We start from the raw sequence: 22,004 nt of genomic DNA, 5'->3' as shown, positions 1-22,004 counted from the left end.
CACCAGGACAGCCTTACAGTGACCAGTTCAACTACCAGTGCTATTTGGCTGGAGTTTCCATGCTCACTCTTTGTGTGCGTGGTGCTCATTCAGATGATCTAGTTTACCCCCACGTCCTAAAGACTGATGAAGGGTTTCGGCCCGAAACGCCGTCGCTGCCTCCTCCCATAGATGCTGTCTGGCCTGCTGAGTTCTGCCAGCATTTTGTGTTTTTTATTCAGAGAATATAGATCTGGTCTGCCTATTTTGTTCTCACATGTAAACTTTTGTTTCCAGGAAGTGATTTATCCTGGATCGGTTTATCAAACTCATTCATCCAGGAAATTAGGAGTCGAGGAGCAGGGTAAAATAATGTAAAATAATCTGTGAAAGCGCATGCTGCAGAATCGGGCCGGAGTCTTTAGTGCGCATGTTCCGGACCGCCGGCGCGCATGCTCCTGGACCGGTTGCCGGACCGCCGGCGCGCATGCTCCTGGACCGGTTGCCGGACCGCCGGCGCGCATGCTCCTGGACCGGTTGCGGACCGCCGGCGCGCATGCTCCTGGACCGGTTGCCGGACCGCCGGCGCGCATGCTCCGGGACCGGTTGCCGGACCGCCGGCGCGCATGCTCCGGGACCGGTTGCCGGACCGCCGGCGCGCATGCTCCTGGACCGGTTGCCGGACCGCCGGCGCGCATGCTCCTGGACCGGTTACCGGACCGCCGGCGCGCATGCTCCGATGTGGGGCCGGAGTCCGGGGAGTTGGTGTGGTGATTTGCGATGAGTTCCGACGCTGTTCACTCTCGACTCGACGACGACTTATTTGATTCGATCCTGCTGGCCGATGACGAGTAAAGAATATATATCTTTTACTATTATGGGGGTTTTAGCGGGCGTGTAGCCTCCCGGGATTAGAGGGGAGAGGGAGGCATGCGCGCTGCCTCGTCAGCCCCGGAGCAGGCACCGGGGAGCGGGTGCTGAGCCCCTTGTCCCGGCTCTCCCTCTCCAGCATCTTCTGTACCGGTTGGTCAAGCGATCGCTATTAATTTGTAGCCACATTTTGGCAGAGTTTGAAGCTTCGCTGTTGCATATAGAAAGACATGTGGCTAAGTACAGAAGAGGAAGTGTTAGAAGAGTCTGGACCAAGCGTGGGCAGGTGGGTCTATGACATGGTCATCTTGTGTAGAAGGGCCTGTTCATGTGCTGTTTCACTCTGTGACTTGGTACAAAACATGAATTAGTTGAAACTTTATCTATTAGTAATGGCTGATTCTAGTAGGCATATATATTAGTTTTCACATTAACACATCTGACCTCATGAGGCATGCTGGTACTGTGGCTGTATTTATACTTGGCATATTGTCACTGATGGAGACACACGGACTGAAGACGGTCGTGATGTAGCGTTCTGACCTGAAAAATCCACTATTGGTCTTCCCCCCTCACAGATGCTGCTTGACCTGCTGAACTTCAATTTGTTGCTCTGTGTTAATGCTAAATGGGTGCTGTCATATTTTCCTAACACATAGAAGTTCATTCAGTGCATTTTGATCGGACCCATTATTCTGTAATCATCCAACACCCCCACACCCACCCCCCGATTTTTTAAATAGATATTGCTGCCAAGCATTAGGTACAAAGCACTGTAACCAAATAAACTACAGTCATTATTGGGTTGTGGAAGAAATCCAAATATTTAGAGGAAACCCAAAAGGTCATAGAGGGAATTTGCAAGCAGGGCCCCAAGTCAGGATGGAATCCAGGTAACTTGGACTTTGTGATAGCAGCATTATATGCAAAGACAGACCATTGGTAAGATTGGGCAAGGACTGATCATTGACTACAGGAGGAGGAAACCAGTGATCCATGAGCCAGTCCTTGTTGGAGGATCAGAGATGAGAGGGTCAGCAACTTTAAATTCTTCAGTGTTATCATTTCAGAGGACCAGCCCGTGATGCAGCATGTAAGTGCAATTACGAAGAAAGCAGGGCAGCACCTCTACTTCTGTAGGTGTTTGCGAAGATTCGGAATGACATCTAAAACTTTGGCACCTTCTGTCGATGTGGAAAAGTGTAAACACTCGATGTTTCGAGCCGAGACCCTTCATCAAAACTGATGAAGGGTCTCGGCCTGAAACATTGACTGTTTACGTTTTTCCGTAGTGGCTGCCTGGCCTGCTGAGTTCCTCCAGCATTTTGTGTGTGTTGCTTAGATTTCCTACACCTGCAGATTTTCTCTTGTCTCTATAGATTTATGGTGGAGAGTTTATTGACTGGCTGCGTCACATCCTGGTATAGAAACGTCCTTGAACAGAAAATCCTACAAAAAGTAGTGGATACAGTCCAGTCCACAGGTAAAGCCCTGCTCACCATTGAGCACATCCACAGGAAGCATTTTCGCATGAAAGTAGCATCCATCATCAGGGACCCCAACCACTCTTGCTACTGCCTTCAGGAAGAAGGTTCAGGACTCACATCACCAGGTTCAGGAGAAGTTACTACCCTCAACCATCAGGCTCTTGAACCAAAGAGGGTAACTTCCCTTGCCCCATCATTGAAATGTTCCCACAACCTATGGACTCATTTTCAAGGACTCTTCACTTTGTGTTCTTGATATTTATTGTTAATATTTCTTTCTTCTAGTATTTGCGCAGTTTATCGTCTTTTGAACACCCAAGTTGACGCAGTCTTTCATTGATTCTGTTCTGCATATATTGTAGATGCCAACAAGAAAATGAATCTCAGGATTATATATGATGACATATATGTACTTTGATAATAAATTTGCTTTGAACATTAAACATAGCCTTGGACCTGCTGTAGCATTCAATTAGATAACAGCCAGTCCTGTACCTTACCCACTTTTCATTCCGCTTAACTGACTTAAATCAGTTGACTTCAGTCTTTAATAACCTCTCACTAAGTATATTGAGTTCCTTGAGATGGAGAATTCACAAATACATCCTGTTAAGTAAAGGCATTTGCCCTGCTGGGTAGCAACAAGATGTTCCCTCTGCTGGAAGAGTCAAGAACAAGAGGTTACAGCCTTAAAGTAATAGAAGAATGAATTGTGCAGAAGTTTCGCACAAAGGGTGTTCAGTTTCTGTGCTATTTGAGGCTGTGGAGACTTAGTCATTAATTGCATTCATAGATGAGTGGAATAGCTTACTGGAGATTTAGGGAATTGAAGAATATAGGAATAGGACAGGAAAATTGGGTGAATGTTATGGGATAGGCCGTGAACTTGTTAAATGGTAGAATAGGCTGCAAAGACCAAGTGGCCTAATCCTACTCCTATTTAATTATACGTTGGTTGTTCTTTCTTTATTTTCCTCCTGTCCATAAATCAGTTTCATGTGGGTTGGGTGTCTTCTTGAAATATTGCATACAGTTCTGGTTGCCCCACTATAGGAAGAATGTTGGAGCTTTGGAGATGGTGCAGAAGAGTATCTGGTTTAGAGGGTATGTGCCATCATGAGAAGCTGGACAGTGTTGGGTTGTTTTCTTTGAAGTGGCAGAGGCTGAGGGGAGATCTGATAGAGATTTGTAAGATTATGAGAGGCGTAGATAGAGTAGACAGGGAGTATTTTTTTCCCCATTGTATCAAAGGGCAAACATTGAAGATGAGAGGGGATAGGTTCAAAGGGGATGGAGGGGCAAGTTTTTTTTACTCAGAATGGTGGATACCCGGAATGCGCAGCCAGGTGTGGTGGTAGAGGCAAATATATTCGAGGCTTTTAAAGAGACACATAAATGTGAGAAAGACAGAGTGATGTGGACATTGTGTAGATAGAAAGGATTAACTTTTGGGGGCTTTGATTTGCTTTTTAACTGGCTCAGCACAACATTGTGGGCTGAAGGGCCTGTTCCTGTGCTGTACTGTTCTATGTTGAACTGTGACCATAATTGACCATTGTTTCAGTGGTTTTGAGTATCTCTGTTTCATACATAATATGGACAGTTTAAAACAAAGCTTTTAACTTAATAGATGTTGGCTTTGTACCACTTGCAAGCTTATCAATTTGTTTAGTTCTGTTGTAATTAAAGAAAAACGTTACTATTATTATTTCCTGTCATCATTTTATATACAAACACTCCTGTGTCTAGCAACACTACGTGGGCATATAATCAATATATGTATATAAGCTATCTTAAGTAATTATATTTATTAAGCTTTTTATAATATTGCATTTTTTATCTTTTTTTTGGGCTGCATCAGATCTGGAGTAACAATTATTTCATTCTCCTTTACACTTGTGTACAGGAAATGACCTTAAACAATATTGAACCTTGAATTTTTAAAAAGTAAATAGTTATTAATATTTTAATACATTTTTTGTGTGTGAGAGTTCTGTCTTGGAGACCTTAAGGACTCCTTGATGAACATCAGCTCTGTTAATTCTGTAACTGTGGAACAAGTGCATGGAAAAGTTACTTAAAAATAAGCAGACTTTTGATCTTGTCGCACTTCTAGATCTTTATTGAAATCAGATACTGATAATGTATCAGTATCTATATTTGATGTGATTTTTCATGTGCAGGTTAATTTGATTCATTTGATTGGGATGACGGCTGGTGAGAATGTACTTCTCCAAAAAGCACATAATTTTGAACATAAATTTAATGCCTTTTTATAGAGGAATTTTATTAATAATGTGTTAATTTTTTTATTACCTGATGGCAGATTTCGTGGGAAAGGATATCGAGAAGGATTTATTGAAGGAGGTCAATTGGGAGAAACTGAGGGACAGAGATATGGGTTAGCAAATGGTGCGAAAATTGGATCTGAGGTAAATATGCAATTATAGTATGTGAACAAGTTGTAACTGTAATTATAATTGCACATGATTTTATTAAAAGTTAGTTTCATTTGATTTGGTTGAATGATATTTCTATGTGTAAATAAGCTGGCACGTACTGGGATGTTACTCTATGCTGAGAGTGCATTTTACTACCTGCAGATATACATGGAGAGTCTCCATGTTTCTGATGAATAGTGTCAGCCCAAAACATTGGCTGTTTATTTCACTCCATAGATGCTGCCTGAGCTGAATTCCTCCAGAATTTTGTGTTTGTTGTACACTTAATAATAGCAAATTATTTGCTGATCATTCTTGCCAACACTAAATGTTCAAATGTAAGCAGACGTCACTAGACAGTGAAGATGGAAATAACACCAATAAGGGAGTTGTGCATCATAGGATTAGCTAATTTGTGTGAATTATTGCATATACATTCTTCAGCTAGATGGTGCTGAATCTGTGTATTTCATTGCCATAGATTGCTGTGGAGGCCAAGTTACTGTGTATACATGTTCCCCCACTATAGAGTGTTCCTATGAAATGGTTCGTAAGCTGGAATGTCGTAAAGTGAAGAAGCAATTACCATTTATTTATATGGGAAAAATTTGTGACCTTTCGCAGACTCAAAAAATAACCTACCAAATCACACATAAAACCTAAAATAACAGTAACATATAGTAAAAGCTTGAATGATATGATAAATACACAACCTATATAAAGTAGAAATACTATTCTGCAATCATTGCAGCATTGTCCACTGTACCGAAAATCTCATGCAAGCGCTCTCGGTAGCACACTCTCCAGTAACCTTTAAGCTATGAAGCTGCCAAATCATACTAAATAACACAGAAAAATACACAGCCTATTTAAAGTAGAAATAATGTATGTACAATGTAGTTTCATTTACCGGAATCGGGAAGACAGTGAGCACACTGATGATGGTGTGTTAGGCCGAGTTGTCGGAGGTTGGGGTGGTGGGAGGTGGAGGAGACTAGGGTGTCATCTCATCATCGTCTGTTTCCATCACGAAAGGCAGGTCACCTTCTTCTATGTCTGCCTGCCTCAATGTCGAAGGTTGAGTTTCGTTGTCTGCTGTGGCTGATGTGGAAGGCTTGAAAAATGACAGTATGCTTGACTACTTAGCCTCGCGCATTTTTCTGTCATACAGTTCTTTGTAAGCACTCAAACCATCCTGCAAATATGCACTAAACCTACATACCCTTTCAAAATTAAAGTCATACTTTTCTGCCATCATTGCAGCATTGTCAATCGCAGCGAAAATCTCACGCAATTGCTTCCCGTTCAGTTCCTGGACGACTTCACTTTCGGGCCATTCGCTACTGTGCTCGGTTTCAATTGTTATCCTTTCCTCTTGCAATTGCATCAGCTCTTCATCTGTCAGTTCTTGGTCATGGGATGCCAAAACCTCTTCAACATCATCTTCGTCAACTTCCACAAACCTAGCCTCCTTGGCCAAACTCACTACGTCCTTACTTCGTTCACCACGATCGAACCGCTTAATTATGTCCAGCTTTACGCTAAGTGTAACACCCTGACGCGCTCTTTTAGACTTTTCCGATACCTTAGAACTCATCTTGCTAACGGATGCATAAAATAAATTGCGATAAAGCACAGATGCTCACAGGCACGTGTTTAAGCAATGCCGGCTAGAATGTAGTTCTGGGGGACGAGCTTGGCTGCTCAGGGCATGTGCTGCTTTTTTTTTGTAACAGTGAAAACACCTGTTAGCAAGAAAAGGTAACTAATGTAGGTCTTTCTAAAGCAAACGTTCGAACAACGGGGGATACCTGTATTTAAAGTGGAGGTTGATGGGTTGCTGTCTTTGACTTCCCTTATCAGCCAAAGTTGTCTGTCCTCCCTTTAGAATACTTTTTCATCTTTGGTATGCATCTATCCTGTGCCTTCCAAATTTCATCCAGGAACTCCAGCCATTGTTCTGCTGTCATCCCTGATCGTATCCCTTTACAATCAATTTTGCCCAACTCCTCTCTTGTGTCTCTGTAATTCCTTTACTCCAAAATAATACTGAAATATCTGACTTTTATCTTCTCCCTGTCAAGCTACAGGGTGAATTCTGTCATACTGTGCTCACTGGCTCCTAAGGGTTCCTTTATCTTAAGCTCTCTTATCAATTCTGGTTCATTGCACAACACTGAGTGGGGTCAACCACAAACTGCTCTTTTCTAAAAAAAACTTCTCATAGGCATTCTAAAACATCCCCTTTCTTGGGATCCATTACCAGCCTGACTTTCCCAATTTACCTGCATATTTAAATACCCTATGACTATTGTAACATTGTCCTTTATAAATGCCTTTTCTGTCTCCCATTGTAATTTATATCCCACATCCTGGCTACTGTTTGGAGGCCTGTATATAACTCGCATCAGGGTCTTTTTACCCTTGCAGTTTCATTATTCTACCAATAAGGATACTCCATCTTCTGATCTGTGTCACCTTTTTCAAAAGATTTGATCTAATTTTTTTAACCATTAGAGCCCCCCCCCCCCCCCCCCGCCTACCTGCTTGTACTTTTGATACAATGTACAAAATGGATGTTAAGCTGTGAACAATGATCTTTCAAACATGACTCAGTGATACCCACAACGTTATACCTGCCAATTTCTAACTGTGCTACATTACCATCTGCCTTATTCTGTATACTGTGTGCATTCAAATATAAACCTTCAGTTCCGTAATTCATCACCCTTCCAATTTTGTGCTCTATTGCACTCTAACCCATTCCACTGATGGCAATTTTGCCCTCACATTGGCCTGGTCTTCCTCACAGTGTCAGTACATACTGCATCAATTTGTATCAAGTCAAGTTTATTGCCATTTAACTGTGGTTGATTGGCATCAGTCTGTCTCGAAAGACAATATGTGATGATCATCATCACCAGGAGCCTGGGTGGAAGGTATGGAGATCCTGAGATGCCCAGTCGCCAAGATCCCCCTCTCAGCCTCACCAGTGTAATCCAAAGGAGAGCTTATGAAGCAATACATTTGGCACCAGCGTGGCTGCAGGAAGTTCCAGAAGGACATTCAATGACATCCAGCCGCATTGGGGTGCCACTCCGGATTTGCTGTTAGGGTTCATGTCTGCAGTCTTCGTCTCTTCCAAGGCTGTCCACAAGTTAGTGGGGCTATTTTACCCATAGCTGGGGCATTTAACTGTATAGATATATATAACCATGTAATGTATATAGAAATGAGATGACGTTTCTTTGAACTAGGATGTAAACCACAGTAGTACACATAACACACGATAACTTATGGTAAGAATAAAATGTACAGATGAATCATAAATAAATAACAAACTAAAGCGCATCAATATTAAATATTGTAAGGTACGGAAGAGATTAACCAGTGACACTTTGAATTCGATGTGTAGGGATTTCAGAAACCTAACGGCCTGGGGGGAGAAACGGAGATGATGTTAAGGGATGAGGTGTGTCATCCATGATGTGAGCTCCCAGGCACTTGCTGCACTTAACTCTACAGAAGAGCCAGGTATTCACAGAGGGTTGTGGTTTGTCTGCACCGTCCTGGAGTCCACAATGATTTCCTTGGTCTTCTCCATATTCAGGCTTAGGTTGTTTTCCTCACACAATTCACCAGTCGTTCCACTTCCTCTCTATACTCCGACTGCTCTGTCGTCAGCTCTATCACTCTGGTTCCTACTCCCCTGCTAAATTAGTTTAAACCCTCCCCAACAGCTAGAGACTTTCAAGTTATTAGCATCTGAAATGAAATATTTGCCCTTGTGTGTGAGATGGTATTCTGAATTTTTAAAAAAATTGTTGCGTACTTGGGAATTGAAAGGTAATTCGTTGTTGTCACTTCTATTGTACACTCAGTGGCCACTTTAATAGATACCTCCTGTACCCAATAAAGTGGCTACTGTATGTGTATTCGTGGTCATCAGCTGCTGTAGTCCATCCAATTCAAGGTTCAGTATATTGGGTATTCAGAGACGTTCTTCTGCATATCACTATTGTATGGTTATTTGAATTAGTGTCGTCTTCTTGTCAGCTTGAACCAGTCTGGCCATTCTCCTCTGACCTCTGTCACACATAAGGCGGCTTCACCCACAGAACTGCCACTCACTGGATGTTTTTGTTTTTCACGCCATCCTCTGGTAAACTCCAGAGACTGTTTGTGAAAATCTCAGGAGATCAGCAGTTTCTGACATATTCAAACCATCCATCTGGCACCAACAATCATTACATTGTCAAGCCACTTAGATAACATTTCTTCCAATTCTGATGTTTGGTTTGAACAAGAACTGGACCTCTTGAGCACGTCTGCATGCTTTTATGCATTGAGTTACAGCCACGTGATTGGCTTCGTTAGATATTTTCATAAACGAGCAGGTGGACCTGATAAAGTAGCCACTGCGTGTATAAAGGAATGCGGAAATGCAGTTGTTACTGTGGAAACTAGTGCATAGAGAGTCAGAGGATGCAGGTTCCAGCATAGTGACTTAACTAAGGATCAGAAGATTCTGCTGGTGTATTTCATGCAGTTATTGAAGTGAATGTTGAGTGTATTGTCATATGCACAGGTACGTACAGATACAATGGAAAAACTTGCAGCAGCATCACAGGCACATAGCACCTTAAACAGCATTTAAAGAAACACATATATTTTATATACTGTATACAAAAAAATTAGAACAAAATATACCTAGTCTGTTACTACAAAGTGATCAGAGTGGTTATACTATTGCTTAACTAGCGACTGAGGTTGTCCTAGTTTGCTCAAGAACCAGTTGGTCGAAGGGTAGTAGCTGTTCCTGAATGTGATGGTGTGGGATTTGAGGGCTACGTACCTCCTGCCTGATGGTAGCTGTGAGGAGATGGCATGGTCTCAATGGTGGGGATCTTTGATGGATATTGACACCTTGAGTCAGTGTCTTCTGTAGGTATTACCCTTGGTGGGAAGGGATATGGCTGTGATGTTGCTAAATTCACTCCTGTCTACAGTATCTTGTGTTCCACCACATTTGAATTGTCACATCAGACCCTGATGCAACAAGACTGGATATTTTTAGTCCTGCATTTCTAGGAGTTTGTTAGAGTGCTTGTATCAAGCTGAAGCTCGTTAACCTCCGAATAAAGGAACTGGTATGCCTCCATTGTGATTGAATCTATGTGCTGGGCCCAGGGTAGATCATCCAATATATTAACACCAGGAATTGAAAGCTGCTGACTCATTCCCCTGCTGATTTTCCTCCACTCATCCCACCCCCCCTCATGTATTTACTCTTACTCCTTTCTTGTTTAGTATTTTATTAGCTCTACATTTTAATCTTTTCTCTACATCTAAAACGTAGATGCTTTATAATTATCTTTATAGGATGTTTTTGGAGTTGCAGTTAAGGAGATTAGCTAACATAGCTTTGCCTAAATTAGCTCCATAATGGCCCATGATTTACTCTTGCCAGTATTGAGAAACCCACTCATCCAGAACATTTGAGGAACCAGGAATGATTTAATATAAAAATGGTTATGTGGTTTGATGTTATATCACCTAAAATGCAAGATTAAATTTTTCCTTTTTTCTTGTTACACAGGGTATGACTGCTGCTGGTAATGAGTGTTTATTATCCATCCCAATTGCTTCTGAATTGAGGAGGGAGTTGAGGGTTAATCACATTGCTGGGTTTAGAATCATGTGTGGTAGACTGGGCAAAGATGGCATATTTCCCTCCCTGATGGACATCAGTGAATCTGCTTAGTTCCAAAGGAATGTTTTAGCATCATGACCTAATATTTGGATTACAATTCTGAAAGCCATGCCTGTCAATGTAGATTCTTTTCCAAAAAAAGAAAATCTCAGTTTACCAGATGCCCAATAGTTCTTGTTTGGTGTAATATATGTATTCCCCTTGGAAAAGGGAGCTGTGTAATCTGATTACATTTTTCCTTACAGGTTTCCTTTTACAGAGGCTTTGCAATTACCTGGAAGTGTCTTCTTCAGAATAACGAAGATGTTAAAAAGGGGTATGCACAAGAGTGTTACATGCTGCTAAGCTTCTGGACTGCTTGTGATGATAAATAACACTATTATGTGAAAGGAAGTAAACCAATTAAATGTTTAGGATATGTACCTGTACTTCATACCTATCACTGGTACAGAATGGATTTGCGTTTGTGCTTAAATTGACTGACATGAAACACTTATTAAACTATTTTTCCAGAACCTAATTGCACTTAAGTTAGTAGTGTAACATATATAGGTGGAGCAAGCCATGTAGCATAAAACTTAAATCTGTTACATCTCTGCAATTTTTGCAGTACTGAAAGAAATATGTCTACCCTAGGTAGGTAATATGTACGAAGGTTCACTGTGTTTTAAACACATACTATATATGTGAGTTATTAAGTCATAGAATTTGACCCAGAAGGAGCCAATTTGTCCCATTGCATTTGTACTTCCCTTGCTCTTGCCCTATGACTATCCAGACAGCCCCTGCATTATAGGGTGGTAAACAGCGCTGCCTTCCTTCAAGTTAGTTTATATCATGAACTTACATGACGCAAAGCTATCTTATCTGTTTATGTGTCAAAACATAAGAGTTGAAAAAGATATTGTGTATATTTTTACTTTTTTTTTCTATGCCTGTTCTGTTTTAAGATACAGTAAGAGTGAAATTTTATTCCCTATCTCAAATTTTTGGGTAGTGATTTGCAAATTCTGTTAGGTTGAATTTCCATTACCTGAGCAGTCATAATATGGGAGTCATCTGTGCAGATTTTTTTGCTCCCCAGTTTAATGGGATTAACAGAGCCTCAGTGTAAATAGGTGGCTGATGGTCAGCATGACTTTAGCATGCGTGGACATGGATAAGGCTTCTTTCCTTGCCTTCTCTCTCTTTTACTCTGACTCTTATCCATATCCCTTCCAGGAGTTACTTCTAAATCTGCTTCCATCACCCTTTCGGGCAATATATCCAGTTCAGAACAAATTCTGCTTCATTTGGCCTCCTTGTTTTGCTGCTCACTTCAATTCTATTTCCTCCCATCAATGACATGAGTTCAAGGTTTTAGAATCAGAATCAGGTTTAGTATCACTGACGTATATCATGAAATTTGTTTTCCATAAACATTACAGTGCCATGCTTAAAAATACTATAAGTTGCAATAAGTATTATATATAGAAATAGATTTTAAAAGTGCAGAGAGAGAGTAAATTTAGTGAGGCAGTGTTCATGGGTTAGTTCACTGTCCATAAATCTGGCAGAGGGGTAGAAGCTGTTCCTAAAACGTTGAGTTTGTGTCTTCAGACTGCAGTACCTCCTCGCTGATGGTAGTAATAAAGGGGAGGTATACTAGGTGTTCATCTAGAGGCCATAGCTTTAAGGTGTAAGGTGTAAGTTTAGTTTTGCAGTGCATTGCAGACACCTATCATCCTCTGTGCAAAACTGAACTTGCACCTTAAATCCACTTAAATTCTCCCTAAAAAAGAAGATACAATAGCAACTGAAAGATTCAGGATTGTTTATTGTCATTTTAAAGTACACAAGAGTAAAGGAGAACAAAATAATTGTTATTCCTGATCCTCAGACCCACTCCCTGGCCTCCCCATAACCTTTGATGCCATAGCCAATCAAGAACATAGCCATCTCTGTCTTAGATACACCCAAAGACCTGGCCTCTACAGCTGCCTGTGGTAACAAATTTCACAAATTCACCATCCTCTGGCTAAAGAAATTTCTCCACATCTCTGTTTTAAATGGAAGCCCCTCTACCCTGAAGTTGTACCCTCTTGTCCTAGACTTCCCCACCATAGGAAGCATCCCGTCTAGGCCTCTCAACATTCGAAAGGTTTCAATGAGATCTTCCTCCTCCTCCCCCCCACCACCTTCATCCTTCTAAATTCAGGTGAGTACAGGCCCAGAGCCATCAGACGTTCCTCATTTGATAACACTTTCATTTGCTGGAATCATCATTGTGAACTTCCTCTGAACCCTCTCCAATGCCAGTACATCTTTTCTTAGATAAAGAGCCCAGACATGTTCACAATACTCAAGGTGAGGCCTCACCAGTGCCTTATAAAGCATCAGCATCACATCCTGCTCTTGTATTCTAGACCTCTTGAAATTAATGCTAACATTGCATTTGCTTTCCTCACCAACTCAGTCTGCGAGTTAACCTTTAGGGTATCCTGCACAAGGACTCTCAAGTCCCTTTGCATCTCAGATTTTTGGATGTTCTCCCCATTTAGAAAATAGTCTGCACATTTATTTCTTCTACCAAAGTGCATGACAGTGCATTTTCCAACATTGTATTTAATTTGTTACTTCCTTGCCCATTCTTCTAATCTTAAGTCCTTCTGCAGCCTTTCTGTTTTCTGCCCTGCCCCTCCACTAATCTTCATATCATTTGCAAACTTGGCAACAAAGTTATCTATTCTATCATTGATATATGAAGCGACCCCCACACTGACTCCTGCGGAACACTACTAGTTACTGGTAGCCAACCAAAAAAAGAATCCTTTTATCTTTTATTCCCACTTGCTGCCTCCTACAAATCAGCCATTGCTCTAACCATGCCAGTAACTTTCCTGTAATACCATGGGGTCTGAACTCAACTCACAAGGATTCAGCATCTTCCTATCCTATGTCACATCTTTCTACTGACTTGATGCCATTCTTTACCTGTAGAGCTACACCACACCCTCTGCCTACCTTCCTATCCCTCGGATACAACATGTAGCCTTGGACATTCAGCTCCCAACTACAACTAATCCTTCAGCCACGATTTAGTGATGGCCTCAACATCATACCCAACAATCTGTAATAGTGCCACAAGATCATCCACCTTATTTCTTCTGCTCCTTGCATTAAGATATAACACTTTGAGTATGTATTTGCTAGCCTTTTTGATTCTACATCCCTGATGCACTGATACTCACCCTGCTTGCTGCAATTTTGTCCTGTCATCTGCCTGCCCTTCCTGACTGCATGCGATCTTTGCTTTTTTGCCATCTGTTCTATCCTGAGTCTTATCGCTCCGGTTCCCATCCCCCTGCCAAATTAGTTTAAGTCCTCCCCAATAGCTCTAACAAACCTCCTCACGATATTGGTCCTCCTCAGGTTCAGGTGCAACCTGTGTACAGGTCATACCTCCTGCAGATAAGATCCTAATGATCCAAGAATCTGAAGCCCTGCACCAGCTTCTCAGTCATGCATTTATCTGCCAAATTATCTTGTTTCTACCCTCACTGGTGCATGGCACATGTAGCAATGCAAAAATTGCTTCCTTAGAGATGCTGCTTCTCAGCTTTCTGCCTAGCTCTCTAAACTCTCTCTTCAGGACCACATTGCTTTTCTTTCTTATGTCATGGGTATCACTATGTACCAAGACATCTGGCTGCTCCCTCCCTCTCCAAAATGCCTTGGACACAGTCCAAGATGTTGCTGACCCTGGCATTTGGGAGGCAATATACCATCTAGGTGTCCTGTTCATGTTCACAAAATCTCTGTATGTTCCTCTGACTATTGAGTCCCTATGACTACCACTTCCCTCTTTCCCTTCTGCACCGTGGACCTATACTCAGTACTGGTAACCTGGTCTCTGTGGCATTCCCCTGGATGATCATCCCCCACAACAGTATCCAAAACAGTATACTCATTATTGAGGGAATACTTATACATAAGTGATGCTAGATGCAGGAATATCTGAACACAAGGTGTCATAAAAGGCAATTAGACAGATATATGAGCAAGAATGAGGGGTTGAAGGGATTAGTTTGGATTTCCCTCATACTCATCCACAGACACAGTGGATAGAAGGGCCTTTTCCCACACTGTACTGATCTGTGTTCAATTGATCATTAATATGTTTCTATATCTTCTCTGCCAAACCTGTATAGGATTTTGATAAGTTTTTTTTAAAAATTCTCTTTTAATTTTCTTCACATTTTTACAGTAAAAAGCTGAAAGCCCTAAATTCAATACTGGAGATGGCTCACAGTTTTCCTTATGAAGATCCTACCAATGAGGGGTTGCAAGGTGACTTGGAGAAGATGAGGGCCAAGTTTAAACAGGTGTGTATGCCTGCTGCAATTGATACGGTAATTTATGGAAATGAGGGAGATTTAGATTTGCCTATTTTAAACTTGTAATGAAGAATTAAGGTCTTCTGTGCATAGCATGCATTCTTATGTGGAAACAAGTTTAGGTAACCTCCTCCAGCATTTTGTGAGTTGCTCTGAACTAACAGCATCTGCAGAATAGTTTGTGTTTAGGTGAACTTTTGTGGGAAGCAGATTTCGATTCTGAGCTTGTGCAAAGAATAAATAGTCCTGGTACAGATCTTGGCCTTTGCTGTGTTAGATTAAAGTCAGTGCGTGTAATCAGCCAGGCTCACTGTCAGTGACTTCTAAAAATGCATCTATATATAGTATGATAGTTTGTCATTAATAAATCCACCAATATTGTGTTCACTGACAACTTGAGCATAGAGCAAAGAAGTACCTAGCAAAATGGAACTATTCATTCCAAGTCATTCCATCTGTCATGCTTGAGTCAACATCTTGAAGCATTGTGTTTAATTGCACAAAAACATTTGATAATCTGTGTTAACTTTTGAATGCCAGTTGTTACAAAGTATTTTCAGAGGAGATAAAAGCACAAATATCACATTTTATATTGTTTCTTGGTGAAGGCCTCCATTGGAGTAAGTGTATCAGAGATGCTGTTTAATACCTCTACCTTAGATTATTGACCTTTTTAAAAACTGTAAGAAATTGTTACATAGAAATTCACTTCCAATCAGTGAAGCTTATCCCACTGTGGTAACCGTTCTATCTTGCCATCTGCCACTAAAAGCATTTGTGAGGTTATCGCTGATGTCACCACATAGTACCTTCAGTGTTACTAGCTAGAGATTAATATTTAAGGCCACTTAAATTCACAGTATAACATGCTTTTTGTCACTGTGAACGTTTTAGCAAGGATCTGAAATGAGAGAGCCCAAATTACAAAATACTGGATGTATTGTTTGTTTCAGATTTGCTCTTTGCTGAATGTGCAGCCCAAGTTTTACAATGAGAAAACGGCCGGAATGTCCTTCTGAAGGAGAGTGAGATGACTGGTCTTAGAAATGTTCCTTCTGGGTGAACATTTGACTAAGGTAGCCAAAAGACTGTGTCTAAGGTTACTTCAGCATGCAGATGTAAAGGATAGATCTGGATGCAGTCAGACTGTCTCAGGAGCAGGCAGTGGCTTTGTAACTACAGGTTTGAGAGTGGTGTTCTATAGAAAGAGATGAAATTCAAATGATTTCATTGTTTTAATAAGAGGAAAGTAACCTGTTTAGTTTGCCGTTTATTCTTTATTGTGACATGAACCTTTTGCTCCTAACCTGTGTTTTATTTCCTGTCAGATTTGTGGAAAGAGTTGGATTATGAAATGTACTCCACTCCCAGCTTATTAATCAATTTGAGTTGATTTTTCTTGGGAATGCTTTTATTAAATTCTGAATTATTTCAAATTTTCACAGGTTGGGATAGATCAGTAGAAGTAATGCAAAGATGTTATCACCATGATGGTTCTCCATTATTCCTGTTTTTCTGAGTTAGATTAAAATTGAAGGTCAACATTTTAAAATTGATTAAGAAGAATTATGGTGCCTATCACAACCGGTGCATCACAAAGTACTTTAGCAGTCACAAAGAGCTTTTGAAATTTGGTCACCATTATATGTAGAAATGCTACACCGATGTGAGACATGGGAAGAGTGAACGATGACTTGGGTTTTTTCCCTCAGTGCTGTTGGTTAAAGGATAAATATTGGATGGGACACTAGGGTCACACCTCTGCTGCTGGAAGCAGTGACCTGGCATCTGCTACATCCACCTAAGAACACAGGCAGTTAATACCTTGTCCAAAAATATGACACCCTTGACAATGCCACATACACTCATTATGGCAGTAGGGAGTCTACTTGGACTATGTAATCATCCTTGAAGTGAAATCTGAACCAAGGTTGGCGCCTCATATCACTGTTTTGAGAAGTACTTGGAGTATCTTGCGAAATCTATGCTGGATAAACAGATTCAAAACTGCTTAAAGAGGAAACCTGTTCAAATTGTTTATCGTAGTTGTGAGATATAAAATCTTAGCTGCGAAAAAAATTGAACACAAATGTTTTTAAATTGATGTATTGGATTTATGGACTTAATAAACTAAAATTAATATAAATATCAGTGGTATGATGTTTGATGTTATTAGACACATGATGTTCTTTGAGTTTTTGAATAGTACATTTTAAGTATGTGAATCTTTTTTTAAGTTTTGGAATTTCTTTCTCTTGTCAGTATCAGAATCAGGTTTTAATATCACCATCATATGTCATGAAATTTGTTGTATTTGTGGCAGCAGTGCAATGCAATACATTATAGAAAAAAACTGAATTACAGTAAATAGTTAAATAAGTAGTGCAAAACTAGAAATAAAAAAGTAGTGAGGTAGTGTTCATGGGTTCAATGTCCATTCAGGAAATGGATCCTAGAGAGGAAGAAATTGTTCCTGAATCGTTGAGTCTGTGCCTTCAGGCTTTTGTACCTCCTTTCTGATGGTAGCAATGTTATTTGACTCCCAGTGAGTGAGCTCTTGAGATGTTTTTAAATTCTTACTTTTCTGAATATCAACAAACTACTTGCTGAAAATCTGAGCTTTGTTATATTTCGCCTGTAAATCATGAAAAGGAGATATCAACCTTGGTTATCATTAATCCACTCTCAGGCTGATCACCTGTCTCAAATATACAAGATGTCATTAATGTGTTTACATTTTTCTGAAATATATTAATCACTCTTTAATTGAAGATCAGGATTTCGGTATAGGATACACAAATTGAATGCCTAGTGAATTAAAGCAGTAAGGTTTCAACAACAGATTCAGTTTTGAAAGTGGATAATATCTGTATAAGAATGATGGTAGTCGACAGCAATGAGTGCTGGCTTTACCACTGACATCAGCAATGGATAGTTATGTGACTTTGTCTCAATGCACAGATATTCACTGAGCAGCACTGAATTGGCCAAAGGCTTGTCAAACTTCCTGGAGTTGGTTAGACTCGCTGATCACAGTCACACCTTAGCAGTGAGTGACTGGTAAATATCTTGAGGATTTGTCCCCATAAGGGATCTTTATTCAGCATATTTAAGGGGCCAGTCTTAATTAAATGGCTGTTGGATTCGCTGTTGCATCTGTCTTCTACATAGGTGCATTTATAAGCAAGAGGCATATGCTATCTACAATGCACTGGTTTATTATTGCAACATGTGCCAAGATACAGTGAAAAACTTGACTTGTGTGCTATAAGATCATAAGACACAGGAGCAGAATTAGGCCATTCAGCCCATCTTTTGCCATTCCATCATTGATTGATTATCCCTCGCAACCCCTTGATGCCATTACTAATCAAGAGCTTATCATCCTCTTCTTTATATGTATCTATTGACTTGTCCTCCACAGCCACCTGTGGCAATGAATGCCACAGATTCACTAGCCTCAGGATAGATCTGCTTTGTTACTTAACATTCTGGTTAGTCGTACAGTCGTGGAGCCATCCCCCAACACTAACAAAAGGGGGTATATTTTTGGTATATGGTGTTTGTGCTCAGAAGCTTTTGGGACAGTATTAAATATTCAAAAGAGTTCAATCACAAATGAGAAAATCTGCAGGTACTGTAAATCCAAATAACACAAAATGCTGGAGGAACTCAGCAGGTATAGCAGCATTTATGCACAAGAGCTCAGTTGACATTTTGGGCTGAGATCCTTCAGCAGGACTGGAGAAAAAAAAGATGAGTCACAGTTAGAAGGGAGGGGAGGAAGAAACACAAGGAGGTAGGTGAAATTGGGAGGAGGAGGGGTGAAGTAAAGAGCTGGGAAGTTGATTGGTGAAAGATACAGGGCTGGAGAAGCGGAGTCTAATAGGAGAGGACAGAAGGCCATGGAAGAAAGAAAAAGGGAGGAGCACTAGAGGGAAGTGATGGGCAGGCAAAGAGGTGAGAGAGGGAAAAGGGGATGGGGAAAAGAGAAGGGGGAAGGGTATTACCAGAAGTTTGAGAAATTGATGTTCATGCCATCAGGTTGGAGGCTACCCAGGTAGAATACAAGATGTTGCTTCTTGAACCTGAGTGTGGCTTCATCGCAACAGTAGAGGAAGCCATGGATGGACATGTCAGAATGGGAATGGGAAGTGGAATTAAAATGGGTGGCCACTGGGAGATACTGCTTTTTTGGTGGACGGAGTGTAGATGCTCAATGAAGCTGTCTACCAATCTGTGTGGGGTCTCACCAATATACAAGGGGCTTCACTGGGAGCACCAGACACAATAGGTGACCGCAACAGACTCTCAGGTAAAGTGTCATCTCTCCTAGAAGAACTGTTTGGGGTCCTGAATGGTAGTGGGGATGTAGGGGCTGGTGTAGCACTTGCTCTGCTTGCAAGGATAAGTGTCAGGAGGGAGATCAGTGGGGAAAGATGACTGGACAAGGGAGCAATCCCTGTGGAAAGCTAGGGGTGGAGGGAGGGAAAGATGTGTTTGTGGTGGGATCTGGTTAGGATGTACAAGTAGAATCTCTTCTGTTTATTGCAAATATGTAATTCTGCAAAGTTAACTGAATATATTCAAAATGTTTAAATAGCTGATTATAACTATTCAAAGTACAAAGTAAATTTATTACCAAAATATGCCTTGTCACCGTATACTGCATTGAGATTCATCTTCTTGCAGCCATTCACAGTAGAACAAAGAAATATAATAGAATCAATGAAAGCTGCACACAGAAAGAAACAGCCAATATGCAAAAAACTGCAAATAGAAAACAATAATAATAAATAGTAAGCAAATAATACTGAGAACATGTGTTGTAGAATTCTTGAAAGTACATCCCAACTATATTTAATCTATTGCTATCTAGGTGTTTAAGGATGTTAACAGAGTGAGATTCTCTTAACAGTCTGCTGAATGAATAACAGACACAAGAAAATCTGCAGATGCTGGAAATTCAAAGCAACATATACAAAGTATGGGAGGAACTCTGCAGACCAGGCAACATCTATGGAAAATAGTAAGTAGTTGACATCACAGGCCGAGACCCTTCAGCTGTGTGTATAAATCTTACACCTAGTGGCCATTTCATTAGGTATCTCCGGTATCTAATAAAGTGGCCATTGAGTGTATGTTTTGGTCTACTGCTATAGCCCATTCACATTAAGGTTCAACGTGTTGTGCACTCCGAGATGATCTTCTGCACACCACCGTTGTAACGTGCAGTTATTTGAGTTAGTGGCTTCCCTGTCAGCTTGAACTAGTCTGGCCATTCTCCTCTTACATGTCTCATTAACAGAGCATTTTCACCCACAGAACTGCCACATGCAATGGGTTTTTTCACCATTCTCTGTAAACTGTAGAGACTTGTTCATGAAAATCCCAGGAGATCAGCAGTTCCTGAGATACTCAAACCACCCCTTCAGGCACCAGCAATCACTCCCCAGTCAAGGTCACTCAGATCACATTTCTTCTCCCATTGTAATGTTTTAGTCTGAACAACTGAACCTCTTGACCGTGTCTGCATGTTTTTATGCATGGAGTTGCTGCCACATTATTGGCTTATTAGATATTTGCATTGGGTGGCACAGTAGTGTTGTGGTTACCACAACACAGTACAAGTGACCTGGGTTCAATTCTTGCCATTGCCTGTAAGGAATATGTACGTTCTGTCCGCAAATGCATGGGCTTCCCCCAGGTTCCAGTCTCCTCTCTCAGTTCAAAGACATACTGGTTGGTAGGTTAACTGGTGATTGTAAATTGTCCTGTGATTAGGCTAGGATTAAATTGGGGGATTACTGGGTGGTGTAGCTCAAAGGGCTGGAAAGGCCTATTCCATGCTGTATCTCAATAATTTAACAAGCAGGTATACCTATTAAAGTGGCCCGCTGAGTGTATATTTTGCAATTGCAACTTCTGAGTGGCTTACTTTTGTCAGTTTTAACCAAGTATGCTGGCCTTTATTGCAAGAAGATTTGCAGACTGGCAGAGATTAAGCACACTGTGACCACATTTCATACAGGACGTAATGGGTTAGGAGTAGAGATGATATCTGCCTTGGCTTAGGTGCCTGGTTCACCAAAGGCCAAAATCTTGGAGCAAAATAGAGATTTGATACTGAAATATCTTTTCACCCTGTAGGATGTGAACCTTTGAAGTTCTCCAATTACTGGCACTGGTTATATTCAAAATACATTGATTGGTTTTTGAATTTTGGAAGGATCGAGGGATATGGAGTAGGTACGGGAAGGAGACTCTGAAGTAACTGATAAACCATGATCACATGGAAAGGCTAAGCATGCAGAGGGTCGAATGATCTATTCCTCCTTGCATTGTTAAACTGAGTCAGGCTGTGGGGGAGTGGGCTAAAGCTCCCCAGTGAAGATATCTTTGCTTCATTTTTACTAGGCATCTGTGGAAGTATGGGTGTCCAATTTATGCAACATATTTGTATTGAGACAAGTTCTGTAGATACCACAACTGTTCCTCTGTCGGGCACATTTGCCTCGTCTGCAACAGGCAGGATTTCCTGATGGTCAATCATTTTAATTCCAATCTCCATTCTCATTCCAACACGTCGGTTCATGGCCTCCTGCACTGCCACGATGCGGCCTTTCGCAGGTTGGAGGAGCAATATCTCACATTCTGTGTAGGTAGCCTCCTCCAACCCAATGACATCAAGAACATTGATTTCTCTACTTTCCAGTAATTTCTCCACCCCCACCCCCATCTTCTCCTTTTTCCATTCCCTATTGTGGCTCCCTTCTTACCCCATTCTCTTCTCGTCACCTTACCCAGGGCACTTCCTCCTCCCTTTTCTCCCATGGTCAGATTCCTTCTCCAGCCTTTGACTTTTCTGACCTATCACCTCCCAGTTTCTCACTTCACCCCACTCCTCCCACTCATTCACCTTCCCCCAAACCTGGCTTCACCCATCATATTCCAGCTTGCATTCCTACCCCTCCACCCACCACCTTATTCTGGCTTCTGCCCCATTCCTTTCAGTCTTGATGAAGGGTATTGGCCCAAAATGATTCCTCTCCATAGATGCTGCCTGACCTGCTGAGTTACCCTAACATTTTGGGTGTGTTCGTCCTTGGTATCGGTTTACCTGAGATTGAATATAATG

At 41.1% G+C, this 22,004-nt stretch overlaps 1 protein-coding gene across 7 annotated transcripts in view; it reads left to right on the top strand.

Annotated features, from left to right (window-relative positions):
• Positions 1–679: 679 nt before the first annotated feature.
• lto1 (LTO1 maturation factor of ABCE1) overlaps positions 680–22,004 on the top strand; it is a 38,825-nt gene continuing 17,500 nt past the window's right edge. For 3 of the 7 annotated variants that reach the window (XR_009513355.1, XM_059976060.1, XM_059976056.1), the window contains exons 1-4: positions 680–830; positions 4,663–4,768; positions 10,736–10,806; positions 14,737–14,854. Coding sequence is in view for 6 of the 7 variants with exons in the window: in XM_059976060.1 (XP_059832043.1) it covers positions 760–830; positions 4,663–4,768; positions 10,736–10,806; positions 14,737–14,854 (366 nt within the window). In the remaining variant the exon portion in view is untranslated. The other 4 variants (XM_059976058.1, XM_059976061.1, XM_059976055.1 and 1 more) reach the window with 4 other exon arrangements.

Source organism: Hypanus sabinus, chromosome 7 (assembly GCF_030144855.1).
Source record: "Hypanus sabinus isolate sHypSab1 chromosome 7, sHypSab1.hap1, whole genome shotgun sequence".
Taxonomy (NCBI): Eukaryota; Metazoa; Chordata; class Chondrichthyes; order Myliobatiformes; family Dasyatidae; genus Hypanus; species Hypanus sabinus.
Note: the sequence above shows the minus strand (reverse complement) of the source record. Positions and strands in the feature narration are given on the sequence as shown.